General features: G+C 47.2%; 1 protein-coding gene across 1 annotated transcript in view; it reads left to right on the top strand.

Moving 5' to 3' along the window:
- The window catches only part of DLEC1 (DLEC1 cilia and flagella associated protein), a 778,557-nt gene that overhangs the window by 742,792 nt on the left and 14,544 nt on the right, over positions 1 to 21,221 (top strand). The window contains exons 40-41 of the mRNA XM_029587026.1: positions 2,767 to 2,920; positions 16,297 to 16,420. Of these exons, the coding sequence (XP_029442886.1) occupies positions 2,767 to 2,920; positions 16,297 to 16,420 (278 nt within the window). The remainder of the gene's footprint in view (positions 1 to 2,766; positions 2,921 to 16,296; positions 16,421 to 21,221) is intronic.

Here is a 21,221-nt window from a genome sequence, read left to right on the forward strand (position 1 = left end):
CACTCATGTACCTCTTCTTTTTGATTGTTGCCAGTGTTTCATGAAAAAACAAATGCTATTTTCAAAAAAAAAGCAAGCCCAAGCACATGTCTGTCCCCCACACACTCATCTCTCTCCCCCCGAAGCACATGTCTGGCCCCCACACATTCATATCTCCCACCACCCCCCAGCACATGTCTGTTCCCCACACACTCATCTCTCTCTCCCCCAGCACGTCTGTCCCCCACACACTCATCTCTCTCCCCCCCCCCAGCACATGTCTGGCCCCCACACACTCATATCTCCCCCCCCCCCCCCAGCACATGTCTGGCCCCCACACTCATGTACCTCTTCTTTTTGATTGTTGCCAGTTAAGTGATTCACTCCCTTCAGAGTTCAAGCCTACCATAATGCATAACACCTTCCATGATCACCAGACACTGTTGCTTGCAGTCAGTATTCCTTGTGGCCAGGCCTCATCGGCAGCAGCAGCCAATGACAGGGACAGCTGCGCTCAAGTCCCACCCACCAAGCCCAAAAAAATGCGATTGACAGCAAAAATCACACAATAATAAGCAACCCACGAACTGGAAAAAAAAAAAAAGTGAATCGCTAGATGGGACTGCATCCTTTGTAAGTACAAAAGTAAAGCTCTTCTGCAGTCCCATGTATGAAGAGCCAGCTTCGTTATTGGCATGCAGTCTTGGACAGAATGTTGACAACACAATGGGTTGGTTTTAAATAAAACTGAGAAACCATCTTTGGGAGAAATATAAGATGAGTTTTCAAAATTACTATTTAAAAAAAATTTGAATATAAGGAGAATATGAGACTAGTGCTTATAATACACTTATTCTTTGAGTAGGAGTAACTGCTAGCAAAAGTAAAATCTTTAAAGAAAGGAATTTTAGTTCTGCTGTTGCCAAGAGTTCAAATGGTGGCTTCGTGAATTGAGCAAGGACTACATTCAGATCCCAAAGTACAGGACGATCTTTTATTGGAGGTTTCAAATGTATAAAACCTTTCATAAATTTGCTAATTATAGGCTAGTAGTGGGAAATAAGAGCATCTTCCAAATTCTCATGGTATGTTATGGCATTAAGGTAAACTCTGACTGAATTAATGTTCAAACTGGAGTTGAAAAAGCTTAGTAGATATTCATGTAATAGAGGAACAGGACACTTAAAAGGTCCTATCTGAAATTTGAATACTGTATAGTAAATCTTTTCAATATAAAGTTGTAAGATCTTCTGGTCAAGTACTTCTTGTAGAAAGGAGAATTTCTTTTACTCCAGAAGGCAAGTGCAAGGATAAAATTAGTTGACTTTCAACATTCAAGCCATCAGAGCCAGACTGAAGGTTGCAATATATTGGATTCCCAGTGCACTGCTTAATGAGAGCTTTGAAAAGGCAGTTCTTCAAAGCTTGTTTAATTAATTCCTTCAAATTTACTCTCTATCCTCAAGCAATACAGATGGATTGTAATGATCTGCTTACAACTAACAGGCAATGACAACAAAGTAAACATATGCAACCCTCAGCTTGGGAGTACACCACTGGTGTGACTTGACCATGGAGAAAGCTAAGCTGCTTACCCATAAAGGGTATTCTCTGTAGATAGAAGGATAAATCAACCACACATTTCCTCCCATCTTCCCTTTAGAGATGAAACTTAGCTTGCTATTAAAACTGAGGAGATTCGAATAGTGAGTTGCTGTACGGAAAGATGTGTGCTTGCTCAGAAAGACGTAGAAGAGCTTTTCTATCTCAGTGCTGTCGGATGACATTACCCTATTTTGAGGCTGATTTATCCCCCTCCCCTAAATCGATATGTTCAATCAGTGCTCCATTTTATTTTCAATCAATGCTCCATTTATGCTCCCTTCCCCTTCTCCCAACTCCTCCTGCTCCAATAATGTTTTCTATTTGCTCAAAGATCGCTATATCCATGCTCTAATAATGTTATTTATATGCCCCACTCCATCTCCCCTACCCCTCTCTCTCCAATAATGTTATGTATATGCTCAATAATGTTATGTATATGCTCCCATCCACCTCTCCCATCCCCCCTCGCTCCAATTATGTTATATATATATATGCCCAAATAATCTCCAGCACCTCTCCCTCCTAAAGGATTTGATGTATATGCCCAAATAATCCCCCCCTCCTTTTTCCCTTCTCCCTCTCCCACCCCGCCTGCCCCTTAATATTATGTGTATATTCAAACAATCCACTGTACATCGCCTAAATCTAGTTATCTGTAATCTGTTATGTTTCCCCCCTCCAAGTTACTGTTCTTTGTACATTGGTTCGAGTTCTTTGTAAACCGATATGATGTACCCACGAATACCGGTATAAAAAAGCCTTAAATAAATAAATGCAGTCTGCAGAGAATCCTTGTTACAGATATAGCTTTACATGTTTAGATTCAGAATTGCTGGAGAAATGCTCAGATTAAGAAGGACTGTAGGCAGCAAGAGCAGAAGAGGTCTGGACAGGAAGTGACATAAAAGAACTTTCTGTGAATTGCTGGTCTATTACACTTCTATGAGAGGCAGTACTCATCAATTCTAACTGCCGTAGAAGTTATTATAAAGTAAATGATGGTAGGAGAATGTGTATTATTACTCTCTGGTCTAAAAGGGTAGGGCAAGTAATCAGATTTAACTAAATAAATTAAATAAAAACATTATCATGAACTCCTTGCATTGATAGACTCTCATTCCAGAGAAACTTCCACTGTTAAACCATTGATAACCGTAATACTTTTTTTTCTAATCACTGTAGCAGGTACACCTGTACGCTTACCTTACTGTGCCAGTGCTGCAGCTTTCTTGTGAAACAGTCGATTTTGGTACCTGTTTTATTGGGCAAACCAGGACACAAGAGGTCTTTCTGTTGAATAAGAGCAAATCAAAAAGTTACTGGACTGCACTGATAGGTAAGAAATCTTCAGTTCATAACTAAACCAAGGGGTAGATTTTCAAAGACGCGCGTGCGGTTCCCAGCGCATGCACAAAGACACACCAATTTTAAACATGCGCGTGCTGGGAACAGAACAGAACAGAAAATTCCTGCTGGGAAACTCTATTATCAAAAGCATTAACCTGGCAGCACATTTAGAGGGAAACAAAAAGGTCAAATGCCTAGCAGAATCCTCAGCTGGTAGAAATGCAAACCAGTATTATAGGAGTAGAAAGAAGGGACTCTGAACTTGATGACATAACTCCACTTTGGAACTAATGACAAGACTAAAAATGGACTTTTCTGAGGTGCTACCTGTTCGTGGTAAAGGGGAGGAAAGACTGTGTCATATCACTAACTTTTAAAAAAGAGGGTTTAGATATATTGGGGGCTATGAAAATACATTGAACAAAAGGCTATGCTGTAGGGTTGGCCTTCAGCTATCTGTGAGAGGAACAAGGATCTTTGATTGAGATTCAGATCATACATTGACAGTTGTTCAAACTAGAGAAGGAAGGAGTGTAGCAGAAAGAAGACAGTTGGTTCAGGCTGTCACCCCTAGCAAACAAATGAAGATAGAAGAATAAAACATAACAGTTAGGAACTCATAAAGCTAGCATTGACTAACAGATTAGGGGGCCAATGCAAAACAGTGCGCTCAGCCGAACGCACTGTTTAACCCACGTGCGTTTGGACGTGCGTCCACAGCCCTTTATGTTATAAGGGGATTAGCACGTACACAATGCGAGTCCAATGCACCGCAAAACTAATAGCGCTCATCAGATGCCAAATACATGTTGATGAGGCTATTAGTTAATCACCCCAGATGTGAAAAAACAAATACGTGCTAGACCCGCACATTTTTATGCTCAGAAATTAATGCCTGGCCAGAGCAGGGGTTAATTTCAGAGCAACCCAAAAAGTTGTTCAGAAAAGGGAAACGGACGCCAATAAATTGAGCATTCATTTTCATAACCTGCTAACAGCCTGGGCGCCCACTGCCAAGGAGCCACTAGGGGTGCGCAATTGTCCCTAGCACCTCCTTGGCAGCGCATCCCCTCTTTTAAATATTGCATCGCACACCCAGGAGAGGTGCCTGGGCGCGCGTTACGAAAACGGGCACTCAACACTGAGCGCCTGTTGTCTGTGCAAAGTTATTGCATTGGCCCTTAGATGGGGGGAGTAAGTATGAGGCTATATGCAGTATAAACAAAGCAAAGAGAGATATCTTGGAGGCTATGAGCACAAACACTTCTCATCTAGACAACACATTTCAGCTCAACAAGCCATAATGGCAGATGCCAAACTAGATTTTTTTGCCCTCACAGAAATGCTGTCTAGTGAATTTCATGAATGGGTACAGCTGTACTGGGTTATTATCTGTTCAGGATAGCAGAAAACGGAAAGGAGTTTCTCTTTATGTAAAACCTAAAATCAAAGCAATTTAAATGCAGGAGACATGGGGAAAGGAGGATGTGTTTTATTGAAAAGGGGAGATGGCACTATAAACCTTAATATAGATGGAAGATCTGTGTGTTTTTGAAATCCAAGGAGTATCTGGGTATTTTTTAAATCCAAGGAGTTTTATATGTTGCTGTCTACTCTAGTCATTTTTTCAAATCATACATTCCCTGTACGTACTAGGATCAGTCCAGACCGTGGGTTATGTCCCCCGTCCAGCAGATGGAGTCAGAGCAAACTTCCAGGGGTGCTGACATATAAGCCTGTGCACCCCCTAGGGATCCTCAGTATCTCTCTGACTCCAGCAGATGTGAGTCGGGGAACCTTTGCTTCCCCAGTGTGTGGCTTTTGCTACATTTCTTACTCTCTCCTATTTCTTATTTGACTGGATCAAGCGGACCTGGGCTGCTAAATTTATTAAATAGAAAAAAAAAAAAAAAAAAAGAAAGAAAGGGAAATTTTTTCCTCTCACTTCAGGGAGCCTGGAGCCCTGCCCGGGCCTCCCTGTCCTAGGCAGCTTGCCAGCGGGACTGGGTATGTTTTCTTGCCTACCTGTTTCTCCCTCTTCTCCTCCCTTCCGGCGGTGAGTTTTTTGTGAAATTTTCTTTACAGGGTCGCCGTCGGATGGCTTAGGTGGATGCTGGTGGGGCCAGCCTCTCCCCTTCGGCGCGCCGCGATTCGCACTCTCTTCCCCTCGGCCCCGCGACGTTTCATTCCCCGGGGCCGCGGCAGCAGGGAAGTCTCATTCCCCTGCTGCTCCTGCGGGGAGGGTGCCTGGTTGAGCCTGGGCGGACGAGCTCGCTCCCTCCGCGGCGCGCAGTGCTCAGCTCCGGCCTAGGGGCGGTCGCTGAGGGGACTCTTCGCTCCGGCCGCGCGCCATGCAGCGCTTTAAGGGGTCTCCCGGCCCCGACCCGGGGCAGGGCGGATCGCGAGACGGGCCCCCCGGGGTTGGCCTCCCCGGGGGAGAGACCGGATCGGCTTCCCCGACTTTTTCGCCGTCCAACTCCGATCGCCGCGGCTCCAGGGGAAAGGCCCCGCCCCCTTCTTTGGCGGGAGCGGCGGCCATCTTAGAGCTGGAAAGCGCGGCTGATTCAGAGGCGGAGGAGTCCACACATGGTTTTTCACCGCGTTTCAGGCCGATACCAGCGCCATCGTCCCCCTCCATCGCTGCGGGCCCCTCCATGGACCTCTCGCTCGCAGTCCCTCCACCGGCAGGGGGGTTTACGGCGGACTTTGTCCTTTTGATGCACCAGGCGTACCTCCAAAGCCTGCAGCCGGCGGGGGGACCCCCAGGGGGTGCTCCAGCGAACCCCACGCCCGCGAAGATTCCCCGACTGATGGGGGGGGGGCCAACCCAGCACCATCTGGGAGTGGCCATAAGACGCTCCTGGCTCTCCCACCCAGCGGAGTGGATCCCACGCAGGACCCTGGGAACGATCCGGCCTCCACGGCTGACGATGACTCGCTCCTGGCAGCGCACCTGGAGTGTGACGACCCACGGGTGCTCCGGATCTTCCGTAAGGAGGAGCTGTCGGACCTCATCCCACACGTCCTCCAGGAATTGGATCTCGATCCGCCCGTCGAACCGCCGGGGCCCCCAGCCCCCTCCGTAGCCTCCGCTAGCTCAAAAGGGGACCCGGTCCTGGCGGGCTTACGTCCTCTGGCGCGAACGTTCCCGATTCATGAGTCGTTCCTCCATCTCTTGGTGCGGGAGTGGGACACGCCGGAGGCCTCTCTCAGAGTGGGCAGAGCGATGGACAAACTCTACCCTCTTCCCGGCGACTTTTTGGATCTGCTTAAGGTACCCAAGGTCGACTCGGCAGTCTCTGCCGTCACTAAGAGAACCACAATTCCCGTGATAGGGGGAACGGCCCTCCGGGATGTACAGGACAGAAAGCTGGAAGTCTGCCTCAAAAAGATTTTCGAGGTCTCGGCGCTGGGGGTCCGTGCTGCTATCTGTGGCTCCCTTACCCAGCGAGCCGGGCTTCGGTGGGTGCAGCAGCTACTGACTTCACAGCAACTACCACCGGAAGAAGCGGCGCAAGCGGACCGGCTGGAGGCCGTCATTGCCTACGGGGCTGATGCCCTCCACGATTTACTACGAGTCCTGGCAAGGACCATGGTTTCGGCTGTTTCCGCCAGGCGCCTGCTGTGGCTTCGTAATTGGGCGGCGGACGCTTCGTCCAAATCCAGCCTAGGGTCTCTACCTTTCAAGGGTAGGTTCCTCTTCGGTGAGGATCTTGACCAGATCATCAAATCCCTGGGGGAAAATTCCGTACACAGGTTGCCCGAGGACCGCCAGCGGTCGTATCGTCCGTCTACTTCCTTCTCCAGGAATCGGTCCCGCTCTCAACGGCGATTTCGGGGTTCCAGGTCTCAGGGGCCGAGAAATCCCTCGAACAGGTCGCAGTCATGGACTCGGTCCTTTCGGGGCCGCAGACCACCCAGGGACTCCTCGGCTCCGGGCTCCTCCGGCAAGTCTACTCAATGATGTCAGGCCGGCTCACTCCCCCCTCCCGAGAATCGGAGGACGACTAGCCTGGTTTTACGGGGAGTGGGCCAACATCACCACGGACCAATGGGTCCTAGACATTCTAAGGCGAGGCTACGCTTTGGATTTGCGGTATTCCCCCAAAGAAAGATTCGTCTTCTCACCCTGCGGAGCAAGTCACAAGCGTGTGGGAGTACAAAGCACACTGCACCGTCTCCTAGCCCTGGGGGCCATCTCACCCGTCCCCTCCGGAGAAGTGGGCTCGGGTCATTATTCCATTTACTTCGTGGTGCCCAAGAAAGATGGATCCTTTCGTCCCATCTTAGACCTCAAGGAGGTCAACAAGGCCCTCCGGATACCCCGGTTCCGTATGGAAACTCTTCGGTCCGTCATCGCGGCGGTTCATCAGGGAGAGTTTCTGGCCTCCCTGGATCTGACGGAGGCTTACTTACACATTCCGATCCACCCGGTCCATCACCGGCTCCTCCGCTTCAAGATACTGGATCAACACTTCCAGTTCCAGGCCCTCCCTTTCGGGTTGGCAACGGCGCCCAGGACGTTCACCAAGATAATGGTGGTTGTGGCGGCCGCGCTCCGAAGAGAGGGGATTTTAGTACATCCATACCTGGACGACTGGCTCATCCGAGCGAAGACCTTCTCTCAAGGGCAGCAAGCAGTCGACAGGGTGGTCGGCTTTCTTCAGTCTCTCGGCTGGGTAGTCAACTTCGGCAAGAGCAGTCTCCTTCCGTCGCAGCAGTTGGACTTCCTGGGCGCGCGCTTCGACACCGCTCAAGGCAAGGTCTTCTTGCGGCCGGACAAGGCCCAGACGCTCAGAGAGCAAATTTGCAACTTTGCCGCTCTCCCGGTTCCAACAGCGAGGGATTATCTGCAGATCCTGGGATCAATGGCTTTCGCCATCAACCTAGTGCCGTGGGCCTTTGCACACCTGAGGCCCCTGCAGATGGCGCTACTCTCGCGGTGGAAACCTGTCTCGCAGGACTATCAGGCGATACTACCCCTTCCACCGGCGGCCAGACTCAGCCTTCGTTGGTGGCTGGACCCCAGGAACTTGGCACAGGGGTGCCCCCTGGAGTCGCCGGAGTGGATCGTGGTCACTACCGATGCCAGTTTGACCGGCTGGGGGGCCGTGTGTCTCCGAAGCTCGGCCCAGGGGCAGTGGACACAGGAACAGAAGACCTGGTCGATCAACCGCCTGGAGACCAGGGCAGTCCGGTTGGCTCTCATTCAATTCCTGCCCCTCATCCGACAGCGGGCGGTCCGCGTTCTCTCGGACAATGCGACCACGGTAGCCTACATCAACTGTCAGGGAGGCACCAAGAGCCCGGGTGTGGCCGTCGAAGCGGCCCGTCTCATGGCCTGGGCGGAGCAGTTCCTCGACCGTCTAGCGGCCTCCCACATCGCAGGCGTGGACAATATTCAGGCAGACTACCTGAGTCGGCAGACGCTGGACCCAGGGGAATGGGCTCTCTCCGACGAGGCAATGTCGCTCATCACTCGGCGCTGGGGAACGCCCGCCATGGATCTCATGGCGACGGCGTGCAATACAAAGGCCCCGCGGTTCTACAGTCGCAGAAGGGACCACGGGGCGGAAGGAGTGGACGCCCTGGTTCTACCTTGGCCCCCTCGTCTTCGGCTGTACGTCTTTCCTCCATGGCCTCTGGTGGGCAAGGTGGTGCGGAAGATCGAAGATCATCCAAGACAGGTCATCCTGGTGGCGCCAGAGTGGCCGCAGCGTCCGTGGTTTGCGGATCTACTCAACTTGGTAGTGGACGGACCCCTGCGATTGTCACACCTTCCACGACTGCTCCATCAGGGTCCGGTATTTTTGGACCAGGCGGAACACTTTTGTCTCGCGGCTTGGCTTTTGAGAGGCAGAGTCTCCTGCGCAAAGGATACACGGTAACCGTGGTAGACACGCTGCTTAAGGCACGTAAGACCTCCACTTCAGTCGCCTATGTACGGGTCTGGAAGGTGTTTGAGATCTGGTGTGCCGGGCACGGAGCATCCGCGACCACACCTTCGCTCCGTCAGGTCCTAGCCTTTCTTCAGGAGGGCTTGGAGAAGGGCCTTTCCTACAACTCCCTGCGTGTGCAAGTCTCGGCTCTAGCTTCTCTGGCTTGTACCACGGGGCATCCTGACCTTTCGTCTCATCCGGACGTCTCGCGCTTCCTCAAGGGAGTCAAACACCTGCGGCCGCCGGTGCGGCATCCCTATCCCTCCTGGAATCTCAACCTGGTTCTCCGCCTCCTTGGGCAGGCTCCCTACGAACCACTGCGGCAGGCCTCCCTCAAAGATGTCACACTTAAGACGGTGTTCCTGGTCGCCATAGCCTCGGCGAGACGCATCTCCGAGCTTCAGGCGCTCTCGTGCCGGGAACCGTTTCTACGCTTCACGGATTCGGGAGTTTCTATTCGTACGGTGCCTTCTTTCCTACCTAAAGTGGTGTCGTCCTTCCACTTGAACCAGTGGGTGGAGTTGCCGGCCTTCCCGTCGGATGCGCCTCAGGCCCTCCGGCGTCTCGATGTGAAGCGCTCTCTGCTACACTACTTGGAAGTGACCAATGAGTTCCGGGCTTCTGACCATCTCTTTGTGCTTTGGTCCGGCAATAAGAAAGGACGGCAAGCGTCTAAGACGACTATTGCACGCTGGCTCAAGGATGCGGTTTCCTCGGCCTACATCGGTGCCGGGAAGGCGCCCCCGGAGGGTGTCCGGGCTCATTCGTTGCGTGCTCTGGCCACGTCCCGGGCAGAGTCTCAACATGTTCCCATTCAGGAAATCTGTCGCGCGGCGACATGGAAGTCGCTGCATACCTTCTCGAAGCATTACCGGTTGCAACTACCGGTAGGTGATTCGGGTTCCTTTGGAGACAGGGTTCTTCGAGCAGGGTCTTCAGGGACCCACCCGGTTTAGGGAAGCTTTGGTACATCCCACGGTCTGGACTGATCCTAGTACGTACAGGGAAAAGAAAATTATTCCTTACCTGCTAATTTTCGTTCCTGTAGTACTTAGGATCAGTCCAGACGCCCGCCCGGGGTTGCTAAGTGCTGGTCAGACGCCTGCTCGAGTACGTTTTTTACCCTCTGTCTCTCATATTTCTACATCCTGATGTTTGTGTTTGTTACTTCGTTCTTTCACAGTTCGCATTGCAAGTTGCATTGGTTATTTGTGTTCTGTGGTTACAATTTGTTTGGTGCTTGATCCATCCTACTTTCCTGTCCAGTATTTCTGGCTCTGGGCTTTGATATTCTCGATACTGAGGATCCCTAGGGGGTGCACAGGCTTATATGTCAGCACCCCTGGAAGTTTGCTCTGACTCCATCTGCTGGACGGGGGACATAACCCACGGTCTGGACTGATCCTAAGTACTACAGGAACGAAAATTAGCAGGTAAGGAATAATTTTCTTGTCTGATTAGAGGTGCTCAGGTGTCCACTCTTCTGGAAATTATAAATGCTTCCTCCATTCATAAATAGCAGTTTCAATATCATCCCTTCCCTTGTGGGTTCTATTATCATTTGTCTTGGGACAGTCCCTTGATGGGAGTCCCTTGAAGGGGGAAGTGGTGTTTATTTATTTATTTTAGTTTTTTATTTAAAAGGTTTTATTGACCGTCGTTTAGTTGCCACTTTCACAATGGTTTACAAACTTTAAGAAAATAAATACATCATTTTTATAACAACATTAAAAATGCATAAAAAATGCATAAAACAAAAATACAGTCTTAACACAGATTTTAACCTGCCAGATGTGGATTGCAGTATCCCATCAGAAGAATTAGTTAGACTTAGACTCCCATCAGGGGACTGTCCCCAGACAAATGATAATAGAACCCACAAGGGAAGGGATGATATTGAAACTGCTATTTATGAATGGAGGAAGCATTTATAATTTCCAGAAGAGTGGACACCTGAGCACCTCTAATCAGACTGTATGATTTGAAATAATGACTAGAGTAGACAGCAACCATATAAAACTCCTTGGATTTCAAAAATACCCACTTTGGTAAAATGGGAAAGTACCTCAAGAAGATACTGGAAGGGTAAGAAGGTAAAGGAGAGCAGAAGACTAAACTAAAATGAACTGTAACCCCTGAAGTAATTTATCCCTGAGGATGGATCCAGAGGCCATATCTCAAATACAATGTCATGGCTCTGGCTGCTAGATATAACCCCTGCCAGCAGGGACCCTCATTGGGCCACACTCAGACTCGCTTTAGCCACCACCTTGAAGGCTGCATAACGCTGCAAGCCCAGCCCTATAAGAACCTTCCTCACAGGATGCTCCCCACCTCTCCTCTCTGCCTTTGGCCACTTTTTCTTGTGCTCTTAGGGCCAGATTTTAGTACCTACGCATGGGAGTAGATTTGTACGCGCAACTCGGCGTGCACAAATCTACACCCAATTTTATAGCATACACGTGCAGCAAGGGGGTGCACACTTGTGCACCTTGCGTGCGCCAAGCCGTAGGGGAGCCCCAATGGCTTTCCCTCCAAGGCCGCTCCGAAATCAGAGCAGCCTCGGAGGAAACTTTCCTTCCGCCCCCTCCCCCCATCTTCCCCTCCCTTCCCCTACCTAACCCACCCCCCAGCCCTACCTAAAACCCCCCCCCATACCTTTGTTATGCAAGTTGCGCCTGCCTCCGGGCAGGAGTAGGTTGTGCGTGCCGGCCTAGAGGCCCTACGGAGGCCTCTGGCCACGCCCCAGACCGCCCAATGCCCCACCCCCTTTTTTCAAGCCCCTGGACATGCACGCATCGCCGGGCCTGTGCAAAATAGGCTCGGCGCACGTAGGGCTTTTAAAATCTGCCCCTTACTGCCCTTGTTCTTTGTCCCTGGACCCCTTACCTGTATAGCTTTGCCATTGATCTGTTCTGCTCTTGATTTGTTAGGCCAAGCCTGCCTGCCCTGCATTTGCCTTGTCTTGTTCGGGCCTATCTGTCTGTGTGTATTCTGTGTCTTGTCCTGTCCTGTCTAGGCCCTCTTATGACCCCCTCCCCTATCTGAATGTTGCCTTGTTGTGCTTCTGTTTTTCTCCTAGTGGGCCTCCCAGTGGCCCTTCTGCTCCCTGTGGGGTTCCCAGTGTCTTTTCCACCACTGTGGGCCTTCAAATGGGATTTGTTGCCAGAGGATGTGGTTAGAGAAGTTAGTATAGCTGTGTTTAAAAAAGGATTGGATAAGTTCTTGGAGGAGAAGTCCATTACCTGCTATTAATTAAGTTGACTTAGAAAATAGCCACTGCTATTACTAGCAACAGTAACATGGAATAGACTTAGTTTTTGGGTACTTGCCAGGTTCTTATGACCTGGATTGGCCACTGTTGGAAACAGGATGCTGGGCTTGATGGACCCTTGGTCTGTCCCAGTATGGCATGTTCTTATGTTCTATCTGTATCTCTTCTGCCTTGCCCTTGTCCAGTCTTAGCCTGCGTTGTGCTTGTCCTTTCATCCCTGTCTTACCAGTGCACTCTCTGTTTCCATGGGTACTCTGTTCCTGACCTAGTGCACCTCTCTTCAGAAGACCTGCCTGAGAAGTCTTACAGCCACCAGAACCTGGCCTAACCCATGGGGGGAGGTGGCTGATCAGCAGAAGATCTACGCCTGTCCTGCCTCTTCCTGCTCTCTGCAGAAGACTACATGGCTTTCATACCTGCTCTTGACTCCTGTATTTCCTCCTGCTTGGGGCATCCCCAAATCAGCCAACCCAGTCATGACATACAGTAACTGATAGTAAACTTCCCATAGTATTAAATTACCTAACTTTCCGGATTGCCTTAATAGGAAGGAAGATAACTTTCAAGGCCCTACGTATTGCAAACTCTTAAATCCCAATTCCTTGGCTTCCCTCGGGGCTCGGCTCAGGTTTTCCCCAGTGATGAGGTTGACAATTAATCCAACTTCCTCAACCTGGAAGAGACCGACAGGGGCTGGAGTCTCCGGTGCTCCTATCCACTGATGGCATCGATGGAACCAACAGCCCTGCCGATGTCGATGGTTTGGTGTCCATCGATGCGGCTCCAAAGTTCATTAGTGCAGATGCTGCTGATGCCAATGTTGATGGCTCAGACTTCCTCAACCTGAAGAGTTTCTCCATCTTGTCGAGTCAAGTGCAACGTCTCTTAGGGGTCATCTGGGTGCACATTCGGCAACTCTGCACGTCATGTGATGCCCCCAGGTAGAGAACACACACCTCTTGGGAGTCCATGATAGACATGATTCTCGGACATTGGGGGCACCGACGAAAACCGGACGAGGCCATGACGAACAAAAGAAAGGGAAAAATGAAAGATGGTGACAGCAGATGGTTGACGCTGGCGGGCACCAAGGCACCGCCAAATGCCGGTTCCGTTGATGCCGTCAGTGGATAGGAGCACCAGGCCTTGAACAAGTTTCCCAAAAAAGAAAAGTTCAAGATGGTTTCCTTGAGCACCCTGATTCCCCTCCTGCAAAATGGGACTGGCTATGCTCCCTTGATTTAAAGGACATATACACTCACATCGAGATCTTTCCAGGAAGTATCTCAGATTTGTGGTGGGAAATAGCACTTCCAGCAGAGTGTTGCCGTTTGGGCTAGTGTCTGCCCCACATGTCTTCATGAAATGTATGGCCATGGTGGGGGCTCACCTCTGCAGACTGGGAGTGCATTTTTTCCTGTACTTGGATGATTGGTTGGTAAAGAGCACCTCTCAAATAGGGGCTGTGATCGGTCCTTGCGCTTGACCATCCAGGTGTTGGAGTCACTAGAGTTCATCATCAACTACCCAAAGTCCCATCTCAGCCCGTAACCTCAATTGAACTTCATAGGAGCCCTGCTAGACACAGCTCAGGCAAAAGCCTTCCTGCTGCATTCCAAGGTGGTCACCTTGGCATCCATAGTGGTGGTGATTCAACAGAGCCAGCAGGTTTCAGCTCGGCACATGTTGAGGTTGTTGGGCTACATGGCCGCAACTGTCTATGTTACTCCCTTGGCACGCTTACACATGCGCAGAGACCAGTGGACTCTGAGGTCGCTGTGGCACCAGGCCATGCAGAGCCTCTGGGCTCACATCCAAGTCACTCTGTCTCTCCAGGACTCTTTGTCCTGGTGGCAGGTTCTCTCGAATTTGAAAACGGGGAATATCTTTCCAAAATCCCCCTACCCAAATTGTCCTAACCATGGATATATCCATCTTGGGGTGGGGAGCTTATAAAGAGGGGCTCCACACCCAGGGTCTATGGTCTGCCCAGGAAACACGGTGTCAGATCAACTTCCTGGAGCTCCGGGCAATCAGGTACGTGCTATGGGATTTCAGAGATCAGCTGTCCAACAAAATTGTCCTTATACAAACAGAAAACAGGGTTGCGAAGTGGTATGTCAACAAGCAGGGAGGCACAAAATCATACCTCCTGTGTCAGGAAGCAGTCCAGATCTGATTATAGAGTCTACCCCTCAGGATGGTACTCAGGGCCATGTATCTGGCCAGAATGGAGCATGTGATAGCAGACAGAATGAGTTGTGCCTTCAGACCGCACAAGTAGTCTCTAGACCAGGCGGTAGTGAACCAGATCTTCCCCCTCTGGGGAAACCCAGATGTGGTCTTGTTCACATCCTTCCTGCAACAGGAAGGTGACTCAGTTCTGCTCCCTTTTTAGGTCAGTCGGAAAACCAGTCTCAGACGCCTTTGCTTGACATTGGGGAAGGAGTCTTCTGTATGCGTATCCTCCGATTCCTCTAGTCACAGAGACTCTCTTGAAGCCTACATAAGAACATAAGATATGCAATACTGGGTCAGACCCTTGGAGACACATCCTCGGTACGAAAGGACAATGCACCACCTGGAGAGCAGGTCCTTGCTCCAGGATCCTTTTCTGCTGCACCAGGTTGATGCTCTCTGATCATGAGACCTTCTTCCTCTAAGGCAGCGCCAGGGCTGCCAGTCTGAAGTTGGGAATTGGCTACTATGTCCCTGAAGGTCTCATCTATATACCTCGCTGTCTGCCTCAGCTCCTTCAGGGCTGCCACTCTAGCCTCCAGAGATCGGACTCGTTCTCTGAGAGACAGGAACTCTTTGCATCGGATGCACATGTACAACTTCTCACCAGTGGGCAAAAAATCATACATGTGAGACTCGATGCAAAAGACTGGGAGGCCCCCCTCTTGCTGCTGGTCTGCTGCCTTCATCTCAAATTTGTTCAGTTCCTAGTTAAGTTTTAGGTTGCTATGGAAGTAGGAATGTGTTTAATTAGCATCCTTTAAATATATTAGTGAATTCACTATATGTCTGGTAGTGGCCTACAGAGGAATGATCAAATTCTCAATAAGGTTTGGGGAATTCGTGAAGTGAAGTTAAAAGGCTAATTAGATTTTTTTTTTTTATTTAGTATGAAAGTGGCACATGCCTATAAATTAAAGGATGAGCTAGGGGTGGGTGGGTGAGCAGTGGTAGGGTTAGGAAATACAAACACTCTAACTTCTGTTTATTAGCTGCCTTACTGACTATTAAAAACACAAACACACTAAATATACCCCAATAGTTTACTTCTCCCCAATACTTTCTAAAAAAAAAAAAATTCCCAAGCAAGGTGAGCCTCTCCTCTCAGTGCTCCCACTGGCTTTTTGTTGAAGTAGCACCATGGTAATTAACATTGATGATGTCACGGAAAAAAGCGTGTTCTCTGTCTCCATCTGCTAGTAGGAGGAAATAACCCACACATCTGGACTGGTGTAGCAGAATTCATGGAAAAGAAATTATCAAGTAAGATAAATTTCTCCATTTATTAGATTGTATCTTGTGTTATGTTAATTATATTTGTGTTGTAATTGTAACCCACTTTGAGCATTATTTTTTGAGGAGGAGAGAAATAATTTTGAATAAATAAATAGTAGGGCCTGATATTCAGTGCTGGCCGGGTAAGTAACTAAGCCAGATATGACTTATATATTCAGCAGCATGACTATGTCAATGAATATCTATGGTCAAGGCGCTATTTAGCTAGATAAGTTAAATCCAATTAGCTTAACCTGATAAGAACGAATATCGCTATTTATCCGGTTAAGTTAACCAGATAAGTAGCACCACTTGGATCTGCCCATTGCCTGCCCACAAATTGGCTGGCTAAAAGATAGCCAGATAAGTGACTCATCGGACTATCCAGCGCTAAACGCGCTTTCAATATCGACCTCGTAATAAATAGTAATGTCCACATATTGCCAGCTATGGGAACATATACTGCAATACTCACTCATGCAGTTTGGTGAATACTGCGGAAACTGGAGTTCATTAAAACTGTGTTGATATGCAGTTTTAATATACTTTAGTAAATAGGGTTCCTGTATATAGATTATACTGTATAATGCTTGCTCTATGTTCTTAATCCCAATTATATTTCCTTTTATATTGCTGCAGATAAGCAGGACAAACATAGTCAGCAAGAAATATTTTCTGTCTCTCCCATCAGTGGAATGCTTGAGGCTTGTGTAACCCTCTTGTTAGCCAGAAAAGAAGCTTTACTCATCAGCTTCACTGCAAGGTACAGAATAACATTTCTATGGCTTTTATTCCTTGCTTAACTCAGAGAAGTGAAATTGGATTCCTTTTCTTAAGACTTTCATGAGACTCTAGTATGAAAAAAAATCTACTAAATGGGCATATGCCTCAGGTTCCATTATGTATTAGAATATAAAACTTAAGTGCTAATTTTCAAAGCTTGTTTTCTGTCATTTATGAGAACAATTTTCAAAAATGACAATATATGCAAAATCCACCCAAACAATTCTTACAAAAACCTGAAAATATAATTATTAACCCCTTTCAGGATGTGAAAATGTTTTGGTGTTGTCTGCATTACATCCTTCTAATTTTACACGGACGTATATATTCGGGGAAGACTGCATAATACATTAGGCTCACTGACGAATATATTCGGGGTGGACCAGAAAGGGGTTAATTATATGGTAGACCATCATAAACGGTCATAAAGTTGCTATTGCAATTGCATCGCTGCAACTAGTCCTCCATTATAATCATACGATCACTGTTTAGTAAATTTTCATAATTAATTTAACGTTCATGTTGTATGTAGTCCAAAGTGCAATCAATATAATAAAACTCCATGTGAAAAAAGTTTTTACACTTATCTTAAGTAAATAGTTCAATACTTCCAGTAGTCACCATATTTAGAACTCCCAAGATGGCACCATATTTCAAGTCACAATTCTGCATCAGGGTAACATTCTCATACTCCTCATGCTGTTAAATATATGCTGAGATTAAAAAGAGCCAATGACATCAATATACATGGTTACTTCATGATCTGCATGTTGGTATTATAAAACCAGTGAGCTGAATACTACAATGTTTTATTACTAAAGAATATGCCATTCGATTTCTTTGTGTAAAGCAAACAATTTAATGGAATTTATAGTAAAAACCCCAAATTGTTCCTGGAGATTTCTTGCTTTATATATCACCCCCATGAGGGTTAACTGGAATTTGCTTACTGAGAGGACATTTTAACTAATCAAATGTATGTTTTTCTGTAAGACAATGATCAATGACAGAAGCCACAGTCTTCTTAGTGTGCAAACAGCTCTTATGTTCAGCAAGTCTTACATGCACTTGTCTCTTTGTTTGACCAACATACACAAAAGGGCACCTCAGAAGCTGAATGACAAGATGTGCATTGCTTACGATGTATTAAATACTCAAATAAAGGATGCTTCCTAACTTCTTCTTCTATTGTCTGATTGCAATATATACAAGCATCACAAGCAAAATGGCCAATATCAATGCACTTTTGCACTGTAGGTAGCGCAGCACGTACCACATACTTATATATAATGCATCCCCTAGTGTGTGTTATAAGGGCAATGTGAAAAACTTTATGCATTGCCAAAACATGCCAATGACATCTGATGATTGACACTATGACATGAACCTTGTTGGAAAACTGAAGAACATATACACTAGTGCTGATTGCTGATGTAGATTTGCAAGACAGCAGACTTTCATGATCTGAATAACTGGCCCTCCGATGTACAGGGTAAGCATGATCCATAAATCTCTGTGTCAAATCAATTCACGCAGTTTTACAAACCTTCAACTCAGAACAGACACAGCGCAACCTAAAAAATTGACTTACTGGTAATCCAAGCTTAAAGGATATAGGATATGTGTAACAAAACAAAACGGAAGACAGTCAAGCGTAACCAAAGTAAACAAAACAAAAACAAGATCGTAGGTCGTTGAATGAAGTTCTTTTATTAATGTATTTAAATAAGATGAATTCAGAGCGGTAGTTTCTGTTGCTATGCCAGTTCATATGTTTTAAGACAAAAGAACATTACTTAAAAGATAAAGGTGTTCGATAAGTCCTAATATTCTGTACTACATTTTCTTTTGATGCACTGGTACACACAAGAACAATTGTGTAATATTAAATACAATACAAAGACAATTAAGCCCCTGAAGCAGCCGAATAGGCGAAACTTTGCCAGAGTCGGGCAATTTATTTAATTACATTAATAAAAGAACTTCATTCAACGACATACGCTCTTGTTTTTGTTTTGTTTGTCTAGGATATGTGTTACATTCGCCAGTCACAGGAGCCACCCACAATCAGCAACACTCACCCTTTTGTTCCTTTGAAGCCACCGGACAATATCTTCATGGCAGGACATCACTGTTAACCCTCCCCTGTGGATTGTTTCTAGGTGTGCGCATGTCCCCCACTCCACCTCTTAGAGGGCCTACAGCGGGAACCTGATCTGCTATTGCTTCCCAATGAAGTCACATCAGCTGAATATTTAAGGCCCAGCCATGCCCCCTAGCATCACCTCAGTAACGGATCTTCTACAGCCTGTGTGGGGTGTGTTGCTGATTTTTCATTCGTGGTTAAGAACATAAGAACATAAGAAAATGCCATACTGGGTCAGACCAAGGGTCCATCAAGCCCAGCATCCTGTTTCCAACAGAGGCCAATCCAGGCCATAAGAACCTGGCAAGTACCCAAAAACTAAGTCTATTCCATGTAACCATTGCTAATGGCAGTGGCTATTCTCTAAGTGAACTTAATAGCAGGTAATGGACTTCTCCTCCAAGAACTTATCCAATCCTTTTTTAAACACAGCTATACTAACTGCACGAACCACATTCTCTGGCAACAAATTCCAGAGTTTAATTGTGCGTTGAGTAAAAAAGAACTTTCTCCGATTAGTTTTAAATGTGCCCCTTGCTAACTTCATGGAGTGTCCCCTAGTCTTTCTACTATCCGAAAGAGTAAATAACCGATTCACATCTACCCGTTCTAGACCTCTCATGATTTTAAACACCTCTATCATATCCCCCCTCAGTCGTCTCTTCTCCAAGCTGAAAAGTCCTAACCTCTTTAGTCTTTCCTCATAGGGGGGTTGTTCCATTCCCCTTATCATTTTGGTAGCCCTTCTCTGTACCTTCTCCATCGCAATTATATCTTTTTTGAGATGCGGCGACCAGAATTGTACACAGTATTCAAGGTGCGGTCTCACCATGGAGCGATACAGAGGCATTATGACATTTTCCGTTTTATTCACCATTCCTTTTCTAATAATTCCCAACATTCTTTTTGCTTTTTTGACTGCCGCAGCACACTGCATCGACGATTTCAATGTGTTATCCACTATGACACCTAGATCTCTTTCTTGGGTTGTAGCACCTAATATGGAACCCAACATCGTGTAATTATAGCATGGGTTATTTTTCCCTTTATGCATCACCTTGCACTTATCCACATTAAATTTCATCTGCCATTTGGATGCCCAATTTTCCAGTCTCACAAGGTCTTCCTGCAATTTATCACAATCTGCTTGTGATTTAATTACTCTGAACAATTTTGTGTCATCTGCAAATTTGATTATCTCACTCGTCGTATTTCTTTCCAGATCATTTATAAATATATTGAACAGTAAGGGTCCCAATACAGATCCCTGAGGCACTCCACTGTCCACTCCCTTCCACTGAGAAAATTGCCCATTTAATCCTACTCTCTGTTTCCTGTCTTTTAGCCAGTTTGCAATCCACGAAAGGACATCGCCACCTATCCCATGACTTTTTACTTTTCCTAGAAGCCTCTCATGAGGAACTTTGTCAAACGCCTTCTGAAAATCCAAGTATACTATATCTACCGGTTCACCTTTATCCACATGTTTATTAACTCCTTCAAAAAAGTGAAGCAGATTTGTGAGGCAAGACTTGCCCTGGGTAAAGCCATGCTGACTTTGTTGCATTAAACCGTGTCTTTCTATATGTTCTGTGATTTTGATGTTTAGAACACTTTCCACTATTTTTCCTGGCACTGAAGTCAGGCTAACCGGTCTGTAGTTTCCCGGATCGCCCCTGGAGCCCTTTTTAAATATTGGGGTTCCTGCATTTCCGGTCCTTGCCTTGCCTCTTCAACCCAGCCTCATCTCATCTCCCCAGCCCAGCCTAGCTTAGTCTCTTACTCTCCCCTCAGACTGACTTCTCTATCTGATCTTTGCCTGGACACTGACATTCTTATTTCCTGCCTGTCTCTGACCCTTGCCTGGACACTGACTATTCTTGTTTGCCATCTACCTCTGATGCTTACCTGTTCACTGACCATTCTTATTTGCTGCTTCCCTCTGACCCTAGCCTGGCCCTGGATCGATTCCTTCATAACTGCTACAGAGATGTGTTGGCGGGTCCACTGCAAGATCTGTTCAATTGATCCCTGGAAACAGGAGTGGTGCCACAAGATTGGAGAAAAGCGGTGGTGGTCCCGCTTCACAAGAGTGGGAGCAAAGAGAAGGATGGAAACTACAGGCCAGTTAGCCTCACATCAGTGTTAGGAAAATTAATGAAGACTTTGCTGAAGGAAAGGATAGTGAACTATCTACAATCTAGTGGGTTGTTTGACCCAAGGCAGCATGGTTTCACCAGGGGAAGGTCCTGTCAGACAAATCTGATTGATTTTTTTGATTGGGAGACTAAAGAATTGGATTGAGGAAGAGTGCTCGATGTGATCTACTTGGATTTCAGCAAAGCTTTTGATACAGTCCCGCACAGGAGGGTTATGAATAAAATGAGAAGCTTGGGAGTGAGCGCAAAGGTGTTGGAGTGGATTACAAACTGGTTGAAGGATAGAAGGCAGCGTGTGATGGTAAATGGAATCTACTCTGAAGAGAGAAAGGTGTTAAGCGGAATACTATAAGGATCGGTGTTGAGACCGGTTCTGTTCAATATCTTTGTGAGCGACATTGCGGAAGGGATAGAAGGTAAAGTTTGTCTGTTTGTGGATGATTCTAAGATCTGCAACAGAGTGGGCACGCCGGAAG

Source organism: Rhinatrema bivittatum, chromosome 2, assembly GCF_901001135.1.
Source record: "Rhinatrema bivittatum chromosome 2, aRhiBiv1.1, whole genome shotgun sequence".
Classification (NCBI taxonomy): domain Eukaryota; kingdom Metazoa; phylum Chordata; class Amphibia; order Gymnophiona; family Rhinatrematidae; genus Rhinatrema; species Rhinatrema bivittatum.